Source organism: Pelobates fuscus, chromosome 3 (genome assembly GCF_036172605.1).
Source record: "Pelobates fuscus isolate aPelFus1 chromosome 3, aPelFus1.pri, whole genome shotgun sequence".
Taxonomy (NCBI): Eukaryota; Metazoa; Chordata; class Amphibia; order Anura; family Pelobatidae; genus Pelobates; species Pelobates fuscus.
The window spans coordinates 335,634,115-335,658,090 of record NC_086319.1 but is presented as its reverse complement, the minus strand read 5'-3'; the positions used below and the strand labels follow the sequence as shown (position 1 = coordinate 335,658,090).

At 34.1% G+C, this 23,976-nt stretch overlaps 1 protein-coding gene across 2 annotated transcripts in view; it reads left to right on the top strand.

Annotated features, from left to right (window-relative positions):
• Positions 1-16,305: 16,305 nt before the first annotated feature.
• Positions 16,306-23,976, top strand: part of ONECUT1 (one cut homeobox 1) — a 39,242-nt gene continuing 31,571 nt past the window's right edge. Inside the window, exon 1 of one of the 2 annotated variants that reach the window (XM_063449065.1) lies at positions 16,306-17,576. In XM_063449065.1, coding sequence (XP_063305135.1) covers positions 16,496-17,576 — 1,081 coding nt within the window. In that variant the 5' untranslated portion in view covers positions 16,306-16,495. The remainder of the gene's footprint in view (positions 17,577-23,976) is intronic. The other variant, XM_063449066.1, reaches the window with a different exon arrangement.

Here is a 23,976-nt window from a genome sequence, read left to right as displayed (position 1 = left end):
TAGATGAGGCTTAGAAATCCATATTCAGATATGGGCCACAATTATTACAAAGCTCTAGGATTGCTGTTTATGTATGCCTTCCTGTAGTAGCGTTGGAGTGTTTAATACTAATGTCTCTTCCAATAAAGCAAGGCATAAAGTGTCATTTATACAGCATGGTGCTGTATGGGCGTGCTTTACATAATATGACGTAGGACCCCATCTAAAATGACGTAGGGCCCCATCAATCCAGAAGCAGGACGGTAACGGCCAAGATTAAATGTCAATATTATTCTAATATTTAATGTGCTCAGTGAACATGTTGTTTAGTGATGGACATAAACTGCCCTTTAATGTTTATGCTCATCGATTATAGATAACGTCTTATATTTACCTATCTTTATACAATATGAAACATTAATGTCATCAGATATCACAAAGGATGCATGATTGACAGAGTCTAAAACAAATAGTACAATATTTTGTTTCTGATGTAATATAATGCATTTTTTTTCTGCTAGCATTTACATTCTATCTATGTATCTATCTATCTATTTATCTATCTCTCTATATATCTCTATCTCTCTATCTATTTCTATGTCTGCCTGTCTATATGTATATCTATGTTCTATTGCCTTTAACATTGCAAATTGTTCTTCTTGCTTATTGAATTAATAAAAAAAAAAAAATATTTTTCACATGGACTTACTGATTGCAGGCATGTGTTTTTAGTGTGAGAGCCATGAAATGGGGGGTTTGATAGAAGCACAATTTGCAGTAAATAAACAGATCTGTTTTTTCATCCTGTGCACATTGCCCTGCTAAAGCATCCTTCGCCTTTAAGAATGAGAGCTGTGATTCCTGCAATCAGTGAAGTTACAGTAAAAGCATATTGATCCGAAGCCCATATTGCATGAACAGGAGGGCTCAGACAGGCAACCTAATCAACTTATTTCAGTGTAAGCATTTAACCATTTATAAATGTTTTATTTCAGGAGAACCACTAGCACCTGCTGCCTAATAAATACCATGTAATGTAATCCATCCACACCCAAGCTAAATGATGAGCTGCATCCATTGCTTTCTGATTTTAATTAGACCCTGGGATGTTGCTCAGCCAAGAAGGCCCACATGAAGAAGGTAAATGCAGCTTTTATGCAGAGGGAGCTGACAACTTCCTCCAAGGCAGCTATTGCCAGATCGAATCTTTCGATTGTAACTGAAACAATTTGCATACTGATTCTTCTATTGCTTCCAGATCCATAACAAGGCAGAGAGCTATTCAAATGCATGAGGCATCCTTAAATGCAAGCAAGGCAAGGCTCACCAAAAAGCCACAGGGTGAGGAAAAAAGCACACTGCGAATTCTTATCTTTTCTATTATTATTTTTTAATACAGATTTATTTGTGTATATATATATTTTTTTTTTTTTTTATTATGGATGCAGGCTGTTAATTTTGCAAGCACACACACCAATAATGCAGGTGAGGATATGGACCAGATGCTGGCAACAAGGATGGAGCAAATATTGCAGAGATGCTTTGACCTATGCTGGAAGAAGAGGTGGTTTGGAAATGGATACTGCAAGATCTCCAGAGGAGGGACAGACCCAGACTACATAGAGGAAGATTATGGCATTTTTAAGGGGCTGTGTCTCTTGTACCATGCTGATGGAGGAGGTATCAGTGTTTTATCATGTCACAATATATCCTTCATTTCTTTTTCTTTTTTTACTGTAGTTTTCAATAAATATGTTATCTTCATTTTTATGTTTTTGATTAGTTTTTTTGTTTTTTGTTCTTTTTGTTTTGGTGTTTTGTTTTGTTTTTTGGAGGGGGTCGCTGTCTGGTGTTTTAAAAGGACTAACAGACACCCCCTCCCTGCACTGACGTCTCTTCTCTCAAATGAAATGATTCAGATAGCATTTTTTTTTTTTTTTGCATTGCTTTCTAGAGGATCAAACCTAGGAAAGGACCTTGGGTGAAATGTCAAAGAGGCAACTTGCCATGAAATTTGCTAATGTGTTCTGGATCAAGGGGGAGAGCAAATCTCACTGGATCATGATAACCAGGGCATTGGTACACACCGTCAAGTGTGGGGCTAAGGGCATGCGGGAGGAGGATGGAGAGGGGGGTATTTGGCACCCTGCTGGGTTTAGTGGGCACAAAGCAAGGTTTTAGTGCTTCTCAGAGGTCGGCAGAGAGTCACAGGATAACATTCTGCTCCACTGAGTGTTCATCACTGCTCCAGCCTAGGGTCATTCAATGGGCAGCTCTGACACGGGGCTGGGATCTATATATATATATATAGGCATGTAAGGAGATAATAACCTGAATGGATAGCTTTTATATCTTTAACACGTGTACACCAAGCAAAAAAAATAATATATGTATATGTGTGTGTATTCGAGATAGATAGATTAGATAGATATGTCTGGGCATGTAAAGTGTGTGTGTGTGTGTGTGTATATATATATACATATATATATATATATATATATATATATATAGTAATTTTTTTAAATACATGTATGTATGTTTCCTAAGTGATCACATGCATTGAAATAAATAGATACAATTATATAGATATACATGTGTGTGTAACTGTATATCTCTCCATATATGTGTGTACTGGACTTTGTGTGTGTATATGTATGTGTGTTTGTGTGTATATTTGTGTTTATTTTGATCAGAAAGTTTTAATAACATCCCCCTGATTTTCCTTCTGGTTATTTAACCCTTGATATACAGGAGGGCGGGCTCAATGGGGTGGCAGCACTCTGTTTAAACTGGTAATATAATGGATGAAAGTTTTTGTGAAGGGGCAGGTGGAGGAGGGGAAATTGGTGTGTGAATGTATATTGCAGCTTAGCATTCTGTGTTAGCACACTAACCACGATGTGAATATGAGAAATTTCATTTTCTGAAGTGGGAACATTCGATACATTCGTATGATCTAAACAAGATTGGTTTCTGTTAGTCGAGCCAAACTGAAAAATAATATGGTCTTATCATCTCAAGTTATTTTATAACATGTGAAAAGTATAAATCCGAGTGTCTATTACTTCAATGTGACCAATTATTTTAATCTTAGTTAAAAAAAAAAAAAAAATGTGTGCGTATATGTATTTAGTATATATAAATATATGTATATACAAACATAGTGTGTGTGCAAGAATTAAAAGGGTTGGTTTTCCTGTATTAGCTAGACTTCTGTGTATACAATGTTTCTCTGATAACAGACCCCAGGTGTTTGTAGAAAGGATCACAGTCAGTTCTTGTCTGATTGATTCTGCTACCAACCTTAATTATCAATATTGACCTTAATAATAATCCTTAATTGAAACGTTATCAGAAAATATATATATATACATAGCGCACACACACATGTATCTATATTATAAAATAGGTGAACACATATACATGCATGTGTGTGTAAAGGCAGAGAGAACGAGAGAGTGAGTACATTAGTGTACTAGAGTCTTTTAATTCAGAAATATAAAATTAACTCTCTACCGGGGAAGGCTAGCAGCCTATTCTAGCTGTGAAATGGTTAATAATTTGGAGAACTTGGTCCCATCCTATATGATGATTTGAGCGAAGCGGAAATGACGTTTTGGCCATATAAAAGTGCCTGGTAATTGGTATGCAAGTCAGGACACATCCATGCACACAATCAGTTCATAATCTCAGGTGATTCTAAAAGACTGTGCTGTGTGCACTACAGACAATGCACCTTGCATGTATACTGCAAATAACAGCATTTTATTCTGGCTAGTATACATAATTAAATGGGGCTGTGCCCTTTGGATCTGAAAATTCTAAAACCAAATACTATGGTAGTTTGCAAAAAACACAGTGAGAATTTATGATGAGGCTTGACGTAGTAATCAATAGTGAAGCTATATGGTCAAATAAGAGAGCTGTGTGCAGCCAGGAACCAGTGTCTGATAGTGTGTTATGTGCATGCACACAGCAATTACCATAAATAGAGGAGAATAGCTGAAAACGAATTTATTTCCCAAATCACCGGTTAATAATATTATATTTAACTGGAGAAAATTCGGTGTATTTTAAAATACAATGTAAAATGGTCACATCTTAAACATATTGAGAATGGGCATTCCTATGGTAAATGTTTTGTAGTGACCAGGAGGCTAGTGAGCTAATTAATGCATGTATGGAGTTAATATGGCGCTGTATGTATGTAACTCATAGGGTGATGCCTGTTTGTAAATCCTAGAGTAATGCTTTCATATGGCTAAATAGCTAATAGGGTAATGCTTGTATTTAATTAATAGGGTGATCCTTTATATGACTACTAGGATAATCCCTGTATATAACTAATTCCTGCATACAGCTAATATGGCAACTCTTGTATATATCTAATAGGATAATACATATATATATATATATATATATATATATATATATATATATATATATATAACTAATAGGATAATAACTGTATATAGCTAATAGGATAATACATACATGTAACTAATAGGATAACAGTATATCGCTAATAGGGTAATAACTGTATATATCACTAATCGAGTAATCCATGTGTATATATAACTAATAGGGCAATATCTCTATATAACGAATAAGGTAATTCCTGTATATAGCTAATAGAATAATACATATATATATATAACCAATAGGATAACTGTATATAGCTAATAGGGTAATAACTGTATACAGCTAATATGATAATACATATATAACTGTATATAGCTAATAGGGTAATAACTGTATACAGCTAATATGATAATCCATATATATAACTGTATATAGCTAATAGGGTAATAACTGTATAGATCACTAATCGAGTAATCCCTGTATATATATAACTAATAGGGCAATATCTATATATAACCAATGAGGTCATGCCTGTATATAGCTAATAGGATAATACATATATAACTAATATGGTAATACCTGTATATATAACTAATATATAACGAATAAATAATATAAATAATATATAATAAATAATATGTATATAACTAATAGGACAATACCTGTATATACCTAATATGATAATCCCTGTATATAATTTATGGAGTAATCCCTGTATGTATATCTAATAGGACAATACCTGTGTATACCTAATAGGATAATCCCTGTATATAATTTATAGAGTAATCCCTGTATGTATAACTAAAAGGACAATACCTATATACAGCTAATAGGATAATCACTGTGTATAGCTAATAGGATAATCCCTGCATATAGCTAATATGGCAATATCTATATATACCTAATAGGATAATCCCTGCATATAGCTAATATGGCAATATCTATATATACCTAATAGGATAATCCCTGCATATAGCTAATATGGCAATATCTATATATACCTAATAGGATAATCCCTGCATATAGCTAATATGGCAATATCTATATATACCTAATAGGATAATCCCTGCATATAGCTAATATGGCAATACCTGTATATAGCTAAAATGATAATCCTTGCATATAGCTAATATGGCAATACCTGTATATAGCTAAAAGGGTAATTAATACCTGTATATACCTAATAGGATAATCCCTGCATATAGCTAATATGGCAATATCTATATATACCTAATAGGATAATCCCTGCATATAGCTAATATGGCAATTCCTGTATATACCTAATAGGGAAATCCCTGCATATAGCTAATAGTAATAATGCTGTGTATGAATCTGATTGGGTAATGTCTATATGTATGTATGTTCTTGCTCGTTCTTTGCTATGTGTGGATGTGTACAATTCACTGGAGTAGCAAATACAATTATATAACATTATAGTGATAACTACCAGGTGTAATTATTCAAAATATTCATGTATCATATTTTTAAAAAGGCATTTCAAATTCAGGGCTTGCTAGTTTTATTGCAACCAGTGGGCTCTGTCTATCTATCTATCTATAAATCTGTCTGTCTGTCTGTCTGTCTGTCTATCTAATCTCTGTGTGGAACACATTTATAGTTTCTCTCTATATGTAATTATGTATATATATATATATATATATAGAGAGAGAGAGAGAGAGAGAGAGAGAGAGAGAGATTCTGTAAATATATACAATCACTTAAAAATACTTTTCTTGCTTGATGTCCATATTCTGAAGAAAGCCAACTAATCGATATAAATCAGCATTAAGTGCTAAACAGCTACAATTGAAATTATATATACAGATAAAATAACACAAAGGGTTTTCTCTGTGTTAAAAAAAAGAAAGTGTACCCAGTTTGGGTTCTAATCTTGATAAGGGACGTAGTTGTCCTGTCTTGTTTGCTGAAATGGAATAGAATTCTATGCAATGCATTACCATACGAATGTATGCACTATTTAACTAAAAGACAAAAAGTAAATGTATGTAAAATGATACTTGAAAGGGCAGAACATTATTTGCAGTAAATATATTTTCCTCTGTGTTTGTATGAAAATGAAAGTAGCTGTTCTCCATTTAAACCATATAAGAATACAATAAATCTAATTTTCACATCGATTTTTTTTGTTGAATGAAGTGATATCTGCAGTCCTTGGCTGGGCTTCTTTCTCATTTGCAGTCTCTTGTTCAATACAGGTTGCACAGAATATTGTAAATGTTATGGAAATCATCACAGATTGTGTACTAGAAAATAAATCCGATTTAAATCAGGGCTCAACGTCACCATTCTCAATATATAGCTTCATACCTTGTATGTTACCAATAAATAGATCTGGTTAGACTCAGTATGAATATACTGAGAATCACTAAACAGAGGGGTGGATTATTCTCTGTATTGTGACTTGAGGACAGAATAACCGATTTAAAAATGTAGATCAGATCATTGAGTTATATCAGCCTAATAGCTCACGTTGCCTTTCAGTTTAGCAGAATTTCTAGTTTAGAGAAAAGACTTCACTGTTTAGTACATTCAATCCTTCATTATTTTTTTTTTTCTGGATAAATCCTTCTAAAAAAAAATATTTAGAATCCACTGCTAAACCTTAACAATGAATAGAATGAGGGGGAATTGAAAGTAAAATTGTATGATTGATACATATAATATTATTGGAAACATTTATCAATTCATAAGAAGGCAATTGTATATATCAATTACACTAGCTGCTTATTTCTATTGAAATTAGTCAATAAGCCATCTTTCAAATGCTCATATTAATTTTGTGTCCTTTGCCTGTGTCTCAGATTACATTATATTGCCTGTTTGAAGAGGCTAGTTGTATGTTGTTTTAAATGCATTAAAATATTTTTAAAATATTAAGAGTTCCAAAGATGACTTGATATTTGTGACAGTGATTATTTGTCTATTATTTTGCCCTGTGCCTCTATTTTTAAGAATATTCTTCTTTGGATTGTATTTATGATTGTGAGGAGTGAACACTAAATATAATTAATTTTTCTATTATTTTTCTACATCTTTACTACAAGAGATCATTTTTTTTCCATCAAAAGATTCACTGGCATTTAAATGTGTTTATTTTAGCAAATCGCTTATTATAGATGGATGCAGAACCAACCAGTGTGGTTAAAATCCCAATAAAATCAATTTACTATTGAACGCTGCATCTGCCTCTATTCTAAATCCAAGTCTGTTTTTAAACCTCGTGTTTGATATTAAATGTTTGCAATCCTTATCACTCTATTTTATAACCACGATTACAAATATGTAGGGAGGGAGATACAGTTAATTAAAGTGACGATCATTCTGAATATCTTTTGCAAATCCTTAACTTTTTGTATAACGTGTTAACCTCTGAATATTTAAACAATGATACCACCACTTGTTTAACAAGGTAACTACGTAGTATCCTAGCAACGCCATAATTTCTGGCTGCAAGTATTAAGTCACTTTGTATCAAATGAGAGGAACATTATTATACATACAAGTGACTCATCCAAACCTACACACATTATTTAAAACGTTTTTTTTTGTTGTTGTTGTTTTTGTTTTTTTTAAGTTATCATTATATAGAATGATGCCTTTTAAAATATAGTAATGTTGATAGTGGATTAACTAGGAAAATATTACATAATTGAAAATAGAAAATAAAACAGTTAAAATGAAATTTATGGTCGATAGGTGTTGTGTTATATATGTATTGTTTTTATTATTGTACATTTATTATAGAAATAAAAATGCCAAGAGCATTCCTGTTTTAAAAAATAAATAGAAGGGGAAAAACTATGGTACTGATTTTTTTTTTATTTTTTTTTATTTTATTTGTTTTATTGTTTATTTTGATAAACATATTTATGTTTTAAATAGTTCGTGTTTCATATTTAAGGATTAATTATTAGAGTTCAAATAGTACTTTCATGTTTTGAAATATCGAACAAATATGTGGAATGGATAATGGGGTCCAAATGAAAATATAAATATAAATATTATTATGTTATATTTTTAATACCACTTTTTATATTTCTGTTATGAATACTTTAACAAACTGTTTGTTTTTTGTTTTTTTTGTTCACTAAACGGCGTGTTGTGGTGGATTAAAAACAAACTTGGAAAATGAAACCGAAACGTAGATTTGTAAAATATAGACCAAATAGGTGGAAACACCATCCTATCAATACTGGAGATTTATTTCAAAGCAAATATTTTTTTCTTGAATTCGTGTTTTATTTGTATTTTTTTTAAACTAGCACAGAGTGTGATTGCAATCATATAAGTATATGTATTAAATGCAACGAGCACGCCTGTTTTTCTAGAAGTTATGTAGGCAGTGATTTTTATTAAAAGCAGGACGTTTTGCGTGCGTGTAATATAGATACATTTCTTCAAAAAATAAAAAACAAAGTGTGAGAGGAGATAACAAACAAAATAATAGAATCTAACTCACTGGCTCATTTTACATGATTTTTCTTTAAATCTTATTCCTAGTTTTGGTAGGATAGGGCACGATATGAAGTTCATACGCTTACATGAGCGATAGAAAAAAAGGCTTGCTAGTTACTAAACAGCGAACTGACAACCTTTAGGAATGACATAGAAAAGGAAATTTAAAAAAATAAATAAATTGGCTGAGTTGAATAATTGTTTAGAATTTTCTTTGATTTTTTTTTTCTTTCTTTCTTTCTCGGGGATTTATTAACGTGTTTTCTAATTTGTTTATTATTTGTATGTAGGACAGATAAAAAAAAAAAGTTTATCCATTGATCTTGCTTTGTTTTTGTTTTTTTCCTTCTTTGCCATCATTAAGATCATTAATACAGGCTATCAATAACCCTGTCGTTTGCAGCATAGCTTCACAGTATTGATTGGCCCAGCTATTCATCTCTGCCATACAAGTCATGGAATAATTTTCGCATTACAGTAGCTTGGATTTGCTTTTAATTCATATTTAAAGCTGCAACCAGCCCTGTGGAGCTCTCTGTGCAAAGACTAGAGGCGCCTAATTAATAATAAACTCAGAAACTAAGGAAGGCATCAGGAGATAAATAATTAATACAGACATCTATGTCTCCCTCAATATTACAACTTTAAAGTTTGAAAGTCGGTAGGGCCACAATGTCTGCAACCTGAACTGTATCTCCCAACCCACCCCCTCCCAGCACACAGACACACACACACACACACACCATTCTTATGTACACTGGACTCTCAGAAGAGAGACTTTACTTTTGTGTGTTTCTGGTGTATTCACAAAGGTGAGGTGCGGGGAGCTGGCAACAGGCAATACAGGAATTGGATCAGAATGAATTAATTCAAGGAATTTTAAGTTTTAAGATTTTTCAGTTTGGCCTAATTTTTCAGTAATCCTCCCTGATCATCTTTGTATTCAGAGAAGAAGAGAGGGAGGGGGAAATTGATTTAAAAAAAAAAAGGTGATTGGCAAAGCAGGGGAGTGAGAGATGGGTGTGTGAGCTGGATATAGAGTAAGAGAGACAGGGAGAGGGACAGGGGCAGATAGAGCCTATAAGGCAGATAGAGAGTGTTTTTAAGGGACGAAGGAAGAGAGATATTGGAATGGGGGGGGACCTAGGGAGGGAAGAGAGAGTTGGGAAAAATAGAGGGCAAGAGAGCTTTAATGTAAAAGGGGTAACAGATCACTTGGAAGGGGTAGGGTAATGGAGACCTAGGAAAATGGGGGGATATGAAGGGAGAGAAGAATAATGAGGTGGAAGGAATGATAGGTCTTGGAAGGGAGGGAGAGGGAGCTAGGATGGGGGGTATGTGTGTGTCTGTATGTATGCAAATTACACGTGTGTCAGCTACACACATACAAACACGTTGGCTGTAAATTTAATGGACAGAATTTACAAATGTCTTTCCTCTCTCTCATGCACATAAGCAGCCAATTGCCTTTCCATTTAGCACAGATTACACAGCACTGATATGCATATATCGATCACTAGGTGGTGAAGGGGTTAAATCAGATACTATGTGCACCTATCTCTGCCAGGCTGCTAATGGATTGCTGTGTGGTGTGCTTAGCATCCGAATAATAACAATGTGTTTTTGTTTGTTTTTGTAACTAAACTAAAATGTTTTTACTCCTTGACACATGGAAAATCCAATTAACTTCGCATTACTGATACAATTTATATTTGTTCAGAATATTAATTTGTGCAAATAATAGTTTTCCATTTAAGCAATCTATTATTATTTACACATACGTAAATATATATAAATATAAACAAAATCTTGATAAAGACCTGCGGGTCGAAACGTTGATCCTTCTACACAGATAAAGTATATTTTTTTCACTAAGACCTTTGGAGTGCTCTGAATCTTTATTTTCTATATATAAATATAGATATACAGATACATAGTAGTTTGGGAAGGTGTCGGTATCACAGAGAATCTACTAATTCTATACAGAATCATTTTTAGTGAATATGCCATTGTTTTAAAGAAATATATTTATCTCAAGAAAAAACATATATTGATTTCCTCTTCAATGACCACCATATACGACTTACTGACTAGAGACCACATTGTATAACAGTAAGCGTGGATGTCCCAACGCTAGGTATATAGGTGTTGTTTGTTACTGAACAAATTGTCAGCTATAAGAGAAAAACACACATACTAAGGCCGCTTGAATGAATCTTAACAAAAGTCTAATTTCCTCAATTGCAAAGCAGAACGCCACGCGTGTGTATAAGGAAGGAATATCGACCACTCTGAGAATCTGAGCAGATGTTGCACGTTCTACAACCCACCAAAGCCCTCCTTACTCCGCACGCTGTATGCCACCCTGTGTAAACTGGGCACCCAGTGGGCATTGCCTGGCTGTAGGTAACTTTAGGAATTCAAATCGTCATTTTACACACATATATCAGTCCTGGCTGTATTATGGAAAGAATACATTTTATATTGAAATAAACTCACAATTTAAAAATAAATATGTGTGACGTGTTTGAGCAGCAAAAAAAAAAAAAAACGTGAATGTGTGTGTGTATTTATATATCACTATATAACTAATTATATATACATAGCTACACACACACACCACCCCCACCCCCCACCAGAAATGACCGCACCCCAAGGACTTTATAGAGATTTTCAAATAAAATGTAACTTTTATCAAATCCATTTAAAAAGTCAACGTTTCAGCTCCCACATGGAGCTTTCATCAGGGCAAAACACATATATATATATATATATATATATATATATATATATATATGATCTCTCTCTCTCTTGTCTGTAAAGTTTCCATTTTATAATTCCCTCTGTCTGTCTATATATAGACAGTGTGAATTGTAGAATAGAGATTTTACATAGTATATATAGATTTACACCTGCTTACTATCAGACACTCAGAGAAAGAAAGTGTACTGGGCTGAATAATATGAGTCATTTCTAAAATAGAACGTAGGAGTTTGAACACGTATAGCATAATGGGTGCAATGATCTATTACAGTTATTTCAAATTTTAAAGAACAACTCATGATAATAATACAAATAATAATGATGTTGGCATAATTTGATTAAAATCGTGTTAATATAAAAATTTACTTTTCCAGTTGCAGTATAAATATATTTATTCTGTTCAGTCTTATATCCACATATCTCTCCAGTTAATTGGACTGTTTTTTTTTTTTTTACTGTTTTCCTACTTATAACATACTTTTTTTTTTCTCTCCCTCCATTATCCCAGTGACAGATGTAGCTGTTGTATTAGTGGATGGATATGTTAGCCAGTAGCCTGAGCAAGGGGAGAGAATCTGAAAGCAGCCCCAGTGTCCAGCTGGTAGCTGTTGGCTTTTGGAGTCTTCAAGCCTCACCTTTGACATGTAGCCTTTTGGGGAAGAGCAGAACCTTCCATCCACTGACCAGTGCAAGCTGTCACCCCCAACACATGGACAGCAAGAGGTGGAGGGGACAGGAGGCGTCAGCATCTTCCAACTGCATCACCCTGGATGCTAATTAGAAATCACCTCTAATTGGAACAGAATAGACAACCATGATACTTTGTATTGATGTTTCCTCTTACAATTACTGGTTTACCCATTCCATTGTCATTGTATTGTGAAGAATGGGAGAGTGCTAGCCAGATATTTTTTTTTTATGTTTTAACCTGTATAAATATCTCTGTGTATAAAATAAAATTAATATGTCTGTAAATATATGTCGTTCAAATCTATTTTGTTTATGTGATTGTCTATACTGGTGTTGCTCATAATCCTACACATGGGAGAGATACTGGTGCACAGAGAACTGTTCAAGGTCCTGTTAATTTGTTTAAATATGAGATATGCATTTGGGTTCTCTTGCTTGCACTATTGGGGCTAGGAGATCATGTGTTGGCCAGTGAAAGTCATCATATATGAACCATTGCTGGATTCTGGTTGATATAATACGTGTCCTATTTGTCTTTAAGATGCATAATAAAACAAGCTTATAATGAACTCTACTCTATTTTTATGTAGCTAAACAAAGTCTTTAATGATTTGATGAATATCTGAGTGGCTGAATATTTAGGTATATATTTATTTTGCCTGATTTCTTACACACATTTTATACAAAGGTCGACATTTTCTTTTAGATTCTTTTTTTAAGAATACATTTGGCTTTATCTGTCGAAGGTCTTCAATTTATTATATTGTATTATATTATATTATATTATATTATTGTATATATATATATCCATAGATTAATAAGTTGTTTTATTTTATTTTAAATTTTTAAATGTCTTTTTTTTTATTATTTATCTATTTATTTATTTGCTGTAATGCGCAGAAATGCGTTGTTGGGCCTCTGCCAGCAAAGGGTTAATGTTGGAACAGACTGACCCCTGAATCCAGCCCTCTTGCTGTAGCTCAGTTTGGACAAATGAAAGGACATTTTGAGCGCTGCGATCTGCTGTTGCATGGGGGTCACACAATAGGCACATCTGTCCTTGCTTTCAGCAAAATCCTATACTTCTCTTAACAGCTGCATGTGGCTTCTGTTTAGAGACACAATCCCCCCAGAGCGACAGAATTCGCCCAAATTTTATTCTAGGAATAAAAAAAAAAAGGTTTTAATGTAATATGTCTATGTGTGTGATACTGCATAGTGGGTGCATCCTGTCCTCGGATATGATATAAAGAGAGACTGGTCTGTGAAATAGAAAAGGGAACAATATTAATCTCATTGTTCTTTTTAAAATAAACTACATATAACATAACACATACATACCCTGTATATCAATACATACACTATATATACTATACATACATACCCTGTATATTAATACATACACTATATATACTATACATACATACCCTGTATATTAATACATACACTATACATAATATACATACATAATATAATATACATACATACCCTGTATATTAAATATACATACATACCCTGTATATTAATACATACACTATATATACTATACATACATACATACCCTGCACATATAATATACATACATACCCTGCATATATAATATACATACATACCCTGTATATTAAATAATACATACACTATATATACTATACATACATACCCTGTATATTAATACATACACTATATATACTATACATACATACATACCCTGCACATATAATATACATACATACCCTGCATATATAATATACATACATACACTATATATACTATACATACATACCCTGTATATTAAATAATACATTCACTATATATACTATACATACATACATACATACCCTGCATATATAATATACATACATACCCTACATATATAATATACATACATACACTATATATACATATCCTGTATATTAAATAATACATACACTATATATACATACATACCCTGCATTTATAATATACATACATACCCTGCATATATAATATACATACATACACTATATATATAATATACAAACATACATACCCTGCACATATAATATACATACATACACAATATGTACAATATACATACATACCTACCCTGTATATTAAATAATGCGTACATTATATATACTATACATACATACCCTGCATATATAATATACATACATACACTATATATACTATACATACATACCTTGTATATTAAATAAGACATACACTATATATACTATACATACATACCCTGTATATTAATACATACACTATATATACTATACATACCCTGTATATTAAATAATACATTCACTATATATACATATCCTGTATATTAAATAATACATACACTATATATATGAATATATACTATTCATACCCTGTATATAAATAATACATAAATACACTATATATACTATACATACATACCCTGTATATATAATATACATACATACACTATATATATATATATATATATATATATATATATATATATATATATATATATATATATAAAACGATATGTAAATACACTATGGTTACAATGTATATATAATAATGCATACACTGCATATATAATAATACACACATACATTGTATAATAATATATACATACACAAAATGCATTATGGAGCTATATACACGATAGATGATGGGGATTACAATAATTAAAATAGAAAGCAAAAATGCTGATAATAAGGCTAATGAAGAAAGGTGTCATATATCTGCTAATGCTGATAGATGTGTGAAACAGAACAATAATATACAACTTAGTTATTTGAGATGCAATCACTGTCATTATTAGGGGCTGTCTCTCATTATTTAGGTGTAATCACTCATTTTTAGGGACAGTCTCTGTCATTATTTTTATGCAGTCAACTTTCATTATTTAAAACCAGTCTCTGTCATGATTTAGGCATATTAGCAATAATTGTGCACACTAACATGAGAGCTGGCTCAATCTGAATTTTATTTGCATATGTTTCTCTGCTTCATGTGCTGAGTTGGAAAAATCCGGAAGTCCAATCTGAGAGGACACACACACACATGCACACATACACACACACACACACACACTTATAATGCAAAGTCAGTGAAGGGGAGGGTCCTGGGGGTGTAATTAAGAAAGTAAACTCGCCCATGTTTGAGGTGGAGAGGAGAGTGGGTGTGATTTAATTAACTGTGAGTCTGATGTGGAACCCCTATCAACATGTGTCTGCATCAGGTCTCATTTCACCTACAGTAATCACTACAAGGGGGATTTCTCAAGGTAAAAACAGGTGCTATTTGAGGGCAAAGTGCTAAATGAGGAGCAGTCACCATGGAAACCAACGCAATGTCCCAATAGCAACTGTTTTGCCTTGATAGATACAGCTCTCCAAAACTAATAGTATTAGAAATTGTGATTAGGCGTTAAAGCCACATCTGAACCGTGTGACAATAGAACAACAAAGGAACTGGCATGCAATGGGTTAACCTATGCATATAATCTCTGACCTTAAAAAAAACCAAAAACACACACACACACACTCTCACTCTCTCTCCCCTCCCCCCTATTAGTAGGGTTAATACCTGCATCATGGAAAGGGTTAATAGTGGCACATGTCATGTGCTGCTGCTGGCTGTAATGAATGGGGTGCCATGGGGTAGGCATGCAGGGAGGGGGCACTTTGTATGCTACACTGTATTTTTGCATTTTTCTGGATCCCTGTGTTTCTGTAATATTATGCCTGGCTGCCTCCACCATGTAGCTGCCTTTATGAGAAGAGGTTTTCTCTCCTTGGCTGTCTCTGGACTTTACATGGTAAATAGAGAGGGCAGTGATGTCACAGGGAGCTAGCTGTGTGTGCTTTCTCTTCCCAGAGCTCCTCAGTGCGCATGCGCCTTGAGCCTCGGCAGCTGCAAGGGGCTGCTCTGTGATACATTGTAACAAGTGAGAGACATGGCAAGAGATGGCGAGGGGAATGGGCAGACTTCAATCACTGCTGCTGATCTGAGCAAGGCAAGAGGGCCTTCAAGATAGAAAGAAAAAAATAATAATAATAAAAAAATAAAAAACGATACAACAAAAAAAGAAATTAAAAAAAAAAAACAGAAAAAAAAAAACAAGAGCAACAACAGAGACAAAAAAAAAGAATACAGCCAAGGAAGAAGGGAAGTTATTGAGCCCCAATGTAAGGAATTCCTTTGACTTTTCTCCTGTACGCCAGATAGATGTGTGGACCACCATCCTGCACGTATAACAATGAACGCTCAGCTGACCATGGACTCTATGGGAGATCTGCATGGGGTGAGCCATGAGTCTGTTTCGGCCACCGCTGATCTGATGAACAACAGCCCGCACCACCGAGGCTCGGTAACCCACCGGAGCAACCATCTGTCTGCCCACCCCAGGTCCATGGGCATGGCTTCCATCCTTGACGGCGGAGACTACCACCACCACCACAGACCCCCAGACCATGCTTTAACCGGACCCCTGCATCCCACCATGACCATGGCTTGTGAGACCCCTCCTGGGATGAACATGAGCAGCACCTACACGACGCTGACCCCACTGCAGCCTTTACCCCCCATATCCACCGTATCGGACAAGTTCCCCCACCACCACCATCACCACCACCATCACCACCCTCACCAGCGGATACCTGGCAATGTAAGTGGCAGCTTCACCCTGATGAGGGATGATAGGGGTCTGACATCTATGAACAATCTCTACACCCCCTACCACAAGGATGTAACCGGGATGGGACAAAGCTTATCCCCATTATCTGGATCTGGTCTTGGCAGCATCCACAATGCCCAACAAGGGTTACCCCATTATGCTCACCCCAGTGCCACCATGCCCAGTGAGAAAATGCTCACCCCCAATGGGTTTGAAGCCCACCATCCTGCCATGCTTTCCAGGCATGGGGAACAACATCTTACCCCACCATCTGCTGGCATGGTGCCCATCAACGGAATCCCTCATCACCCTCATGCCCATTTAAATGCCCAGAGTCATGGACAGATTCTGGGTTCCAGCAGGGAGCAAAATCCATCTTCTGTGACTGGATCACAAGTCAACAATGGAAGTAATTCAGGGCAAATGGAAGAAATCAATACCAAAGAAGTAGCTCAGAGAATCACCACCGAGCTCAAGCGGTACAGCATCCCCCAGGCGATATTTGCCCAGAGGGTGCTGTGCAGGTCACAAGGGACCCTCTCAGATCTTCTGAGGAACCCCAAACCTTGGAGCAAACTGAAATCTGGCCGGGAGACCTTCAGGAGAATGTGGAAATGGCTTCAGGAGCCTGAATTCCAGAGAATGTCAGCACTGAGGCTAGCAGGTGAGACCATACCAAATTGAGAACCTATTTTATACTCTGTGCCCTGTAAAATCACCCATTTCTACACACTTCACCATGGGGGCTTCAATGTCATTAATTACCAAGCTGTTTTAATGTAGACTCCAAAAATATATATCACACTATAGCCCAATTAATGCCCCTAGTGCCCACCTATCGATTTCCTGTTCCTCAGTATTATTTTTGCACAGTACTCCATATTATACAATCTGCAACCTACAAGCTTTTGTCTCCAAGCCTTAGTAAATGTGTGGATTTAATGCAGTGATCACATGCAAGCTGTCAGTGAACTCTAGCCAGATTCCTGAAAAGGGACATCTGCAATCTCTGACATTTTAAAGAAAGGATCTTTCTTCCCTCTAGAATAAGCAGAGCTTCACCCCCCCCCCCCCCCTTCTCTCCACACACACCTCGATTTAACCCAGACTCTGCTACTATGTGTCTAATGTCCTGTCCTGCCATTATTCTATGTGAACTAAGTGACTCTAATAAAGGAATACAGCAGATCACACTTTATATTACCACAATGCATAAGGTTCTACTCATTACTGCCACATCACATTGAAGATTTCGAGAAAAATTGCAAACATAAATGATTGCAACATATCTGTGCAGTTTGGACATAAATCCAAGAATAATGTAAATAGCAGCTTTTAAAAATGACACTTAACCCCCATTCACACTCCCCTCGACCACCATCCTATCTACCAACCATTCTCTTTGTCAAACAATTAATATCGATTGATTGATACATATCTGTTCATCGATAAACCAATACTTGCAGCAACGTGGGTTCTCAGTGAGTCTGTAGCAAAGTAGGGCTTTCCTTAATTCTAAAGCCTGCTTTGTATGTTCTGTGCAAATATTGTGATTACTAAACAATTTATTATCAGATGGAACAGTGTAGTCTGGAGCAGATTACAGGTTAGACTATTGATTTGGGAATAGTCCCCTCTTTAGTGTTGGCTTTTGCTGGAAATGTAGGCTATTGGTGGGTGACAATAAGGATGGCTGAGCCCAAGCACCAGACTATAGACACTTCCCTTTTTAATGCAGCTTAGAAAATGATTCACTTTTTAATCCGTTTCGGATGACAGAGAATGAGGGCAGTGCATCTAGAGCTGTGTTTGGGTTTTGCTCTATGAGATGGTTCCAATGCTATATTGTATGGATTCTATGTCTCTATAGATCGAATTCCCCTTCTCCTTTCTATATGGCTGCGTTATACAGAGAGAGAGGTGGCACAAGAGGAACAATCATTTGCCCATTGGTTTAATGGATAGATTGACTGGCATTTGCCCTGGGTCTCCTCAGCCCAGTCTGCACTGTTTCTGGGTGGAAGGTGGAGGAAGGCCATTGTGTGTTCTTTTTTTTTTTTAATTTGTGTTTACAAGTCAATGCATGCTAGCTAGTTTTAGAGAAAGCGGTGCCTTATGTGAGGGTTTGTTAATTAACTGTTAAGTTCTTCATTAATGTATCCCTGGAGAATGCCATGCAGTCAATGTGAGGTGCTGTCAGAGGCGGTGATCTGCTATACAGACAGAAAGGGTAGGGCCACAACCACTTGAAATGCCCTGTGTCTGTGTGTGTGTTCAATCTGTTCTTAGTATGACTCTGATAAAGATCTGCCAAGGCTGGGTGACTGTGCTGGGCTGGTGGGGGGAGAGGAGGGGGGATTCTATTCTAGGTGCTGTTGTGTCATTCTCAGTGCAAAATATTTAACAGCCTTATAATAAACACTTTCTGTTTCATTACACTGTACACATGTATTGACTTATCTAAGTATTCCTTATGTACTGTTAAATACCAGGATTGTATTATTTGTATTAAAAATAAATAAATAATAATAATAAAATAGAAAATTAATAACATACACCGAAATCCAATTAATGTTATATATGCACAGACACATTCATTTTGGGCATAGTGTATATTTAATATCTGAAGGTGTGTGTTTGTAGCACCATTTACATAATATTTAATATTAGAATTGGTATTCTTACGTGTAATAAAAAAAGCAAAAAACAAAACAAAACACATGATTGAGAAAAGCATAAATAAACAAAACAGTAAATAAAATATTGAGAATTTTAAACAAAGTATAAACTAGAGAATTCTGTAAGAGGCTCAATGTGTTCCTTTGCCAGATTCCAGTGAAGCTGAGGATTGATCAAGTCTGAGCTATCTTCCATTTGGAGTGTATTTTTTACTACAATTTGGCCGACCCGAATCTCCATTTATTTACATGAATCAATAGTGGAAACAGCTGTTTGAATTAGAATGTAGGATCCCCTTCTTGGCGTTATCTGAACATTAAATCTGCCACTCTAAAGTGTCTGCTGTAGAGTAGTTACTAACTGAATACAAATGATTTCATTGTCCAAAGCCTATTGCCAGCCATTTAAGTACCATAGCACACACACATACAAACACACATATTATACACACCTATAGAGAAGCACTACCTGAAGATGTTTGGATGTGATATCATTATTTATTGACTGATTGTCATTGTTCCAGCGTTTTTTTTGTTGTTGTTTTTTTTACCAGCAATAGGATATCAATTTAGTAATGGAATCTAACTTAAGAAGAATTCAATTTATAATAAATTAATAGAGAAATTAACTATTTGATAGCGTAGTAACTATATTTGAAAAAAAATAACCATTTAAAAAATATTTGCAATTAATGTAGTTCCCAACAGAATTTTTTTTTTTAGTCGGTTCATTTTTTTCAATTGTTTTTTTTTTATTTTTTATTTTAGCGAGTTGGTATTTAGATTTTTTTTATTATAATTTTAATCTAGTCTCACTATAAGCGTTATAGATCGGTTACTGAAGAATTATATTTAATTTTTTTTTAACTATTAAAGAAAATTATTGTTAAAAAAAAATCATGCAAAATCTTAACAAACCAGTTATTGTCCATTATTAATATGGAATTAATTACTATATTTAGCACAAGACATATTTTACTAGTTTTAACGCAGCCCGTTTCTCTGCATTGCACGAATAGAATAATATAGAAAACAAGAACAAAAATAACCTAAACAATTAACAAAAAACCTCTGAAACAAATCTCTAAAAGTTGCACTAAAAAAGAAATTCTGTAGTTATTAGAAGTCACAAACAATGCTGGTGTCATTTTTAGTTTGACAAATCAGATTTTAATAAGTAAAATCCCTTTGCATTTATACTAAGGCATTCGTAATTAAAATAATAAATTATAAATTGATTGCTATTGATATACACCTTTGTCGTTTCTAAATACGATTACAGTCCGAGGAAATATAAAATAAATCCGATGCTTTATATCCTACCAATCGATTATTGTAGTGTAGTACATCAAAACTTTGCTTAGAGTTTTGCATATGTAAATTAGTTAGTTAAATTCTTACCCACGTGTCATCACTACATTGAACTAATTTACATATCCAAACACACACACAAACACACTAATATACACTATATATATATAAATGCATTTAAAAAAAAATAAAAAATTCTGTTTTGCGACAAATACTTTTTACAGCTTTCTAGTATATTCCTGATTTTAAAAAATACATAAGGCACTACATTGCATTCCTTCAGGTTCATTATGTAAAAAAAACTTTATACTCACATATTTATAGGCAGATTTTAAAAATAAAATAAATCTATATTTACATCAGCTCTACACATCGAATTGCTGCACCCAATGACATTTAATTAGATGATATAATATAATATAATAAAATATAATATAATAAAATATAATATAATTTAATATAATGTAAAAAAATATATATATTTAAATATTTATATATATATATATATATATATATTTATATATATATATACATACAATACATACATACAACTTTAATGTATATGTACTGTGGGGAGAAAGAGGAAAGAGGGAGAATTGTGTAGATGTGTACACATTTTGTAGATTTGTATTCTCCAATAATCAAGTTGCAGGTTGCACTCGATGTGTTTCTCCTGTATATGTGATTCAGGAGCTTAGAGATCACTGCAGTTTCATTTGTTGTATTGGCTGTGTGTAGTTTTATTTGTAAATCCCAGTTTATCTTCCAGGAATATAATTGCATACCTGTTTTCAGTGATCTTGACCTGTGTCCTGAGACCTACAAGTCATTTTATAGCCGCCTGGGCAACTCTTTGAATTACAATGATTTTCTACAATAATTGTCCTCTATGGGTGACCAAATGTTGCTATTATGTTCACTTCCAATACATTCCTGTTCAATGCATCTGGGACATATTTTCATCCATCACAATAGGTATAGTTGTAGCATTCTGTTTGGATTTATACTTTTTGTTCTGTGCAGTATGCCTCTTCTTTGCAATCTAGCTCCATTACTTGCAATAAATGGACACCATTATCAGTCAATGGGATTTCACCTTTGCAGAACTATCAGTGTGATTCACTGATCTGACTATTATTGGCAGATTAACAGATCTAGTTCTGTTTGTTTTTAATCTGCTATATAGAAAAGAGTTCATGTAACCCCTTTAGTGCCATTAGAAACTGCAATAGAAGTTTGCATTGTCCTACATTCCCACACACATACAAATATCATTCTACAGTATTCAGTATTAGAATCCCAACCAGACCAACACACTTTGATTAATCTGATACATTGTAGCTAGGGAATGTTATTTAATTTGTTTAGACTCCTTAGGCTATTTCAGAGAATTTCTTTCCTTACAATAATTTTATATAGGTACACTTTACATTAAATTAACAGAATTATATCTTATAAACCAAGGCCATTTTATACTAGCTATTACCTTTAGGACAGCTGGAAAAAAAAAACAGATCAAATAAGGAAATTGTTGTGTGAATGAGGAAGTACAGTTTGCTAAATATTAATAAAAATGAATATGCAAAAGATGCACAAATGAAACAAATTTGGTTATATATAGGATACAATGATATGACAATATTTTATAATTGAAACAATCAACAGGAAATTATGGACCCTTTGTTTCCATGGTGACAGCTAAACCTTTAGAAGTTTGTTTTACAATTTCACTTTATAAATAGTCCCTTTGGGCGATCTTGCTATTTAAAATTAAGATTTAATTTAATTTAATTTCAAATCTAAGATTGTGTATTTTGTTGAATTTAACCCCCTTTAACTACATATGATTTAAGATTACCTTAATACAAATGGCCTTGCTTTAACCCTGGTCACAAATAATGAAAAGGCTTTATATTATAATCGCTGCGTGTTACACTACCTAGGTGAAATATCTTATTTATTTATTTGGTGAAAAGTATGAAATATATATATAAAAAAGTGTGATAAATGTATTTTAAAAATTAATAATGAAATCAAATGTAGCACAATACCATTCAAACACACTGCATTAAAAAACATGTGCCCTAATTTAGAAATCCTTTAATCTGGAACTATGCATTTCAGGTTTATTGGACCCAGCTTCCATGTTCATGGACTCAAATTAATTTCACCCCAGAGGGTTGCTCGCTATAGTGTAAACTTACATTGAAATTCAAGAAGAATTTAGAGTGAATTTCAAATTTTAGGCCACAATTCAAACAAAAAACAAAACTGACTTTGAGAATATTTTCAATTTGATTATTTTTTTGGGCCCAAAGATTTAAAATACACTTTTAAGTCCTAACAATTCTAAGTCCTAACTTTACAGGGTTATTCAATAAAATGACAATTGAAAGTGAATTTTAGATTTCAGACCAGAGTACCCGAAATGGAAAAAATTTCCAACTCTGATATGCTTCTAGTTTGACTACTGTGGCCTTAAATCTGAAATTCACTTTAAATTCTCACTTAAACGAAGGACCCTGTTTATGAAATAACCCTCTGAGAGGGAACATCTTATTTTTTGTGGCTCAGGAAAGAAAACTCTTGTAGTTATCGATAATAAATGGAACCCACAGGAAACGTGTTTTTTTGTTCGTTGTTGTTTGTTGATAAGTGTGTGCTTGCTGAATGGTAATTATTATCGAACATGCAACATAAGTGTAAATCTTGCGGTATTAACAATGGTTGAATATATTTTGGATCTCCGGAGGGCCTTCATTAGTGTAAGCAAAGAGTTGTTTATTTTTGTTGCATTGTATATAAAAGCATAGATTTTACCCAATGTTTTGCACTGGGGCCAATCCACAAAGGACCATTATGAATCCATGTGATCTGTGAGCCTAATTACTTGTACCTGAATCACAACTGTTTTTACTCGCTACCAAAACTTTGACCAAGTTGAGAATTAGGACAATCTGCAACCTAGTTGACTTGAAACGGATAGCTGACTTGAAGGGCTTCCCCAAGCGGACTATTTAATTAAATATTGATCAAGAGGTGGTTTCAAACTGACTTTAGTGAATATATGCTATA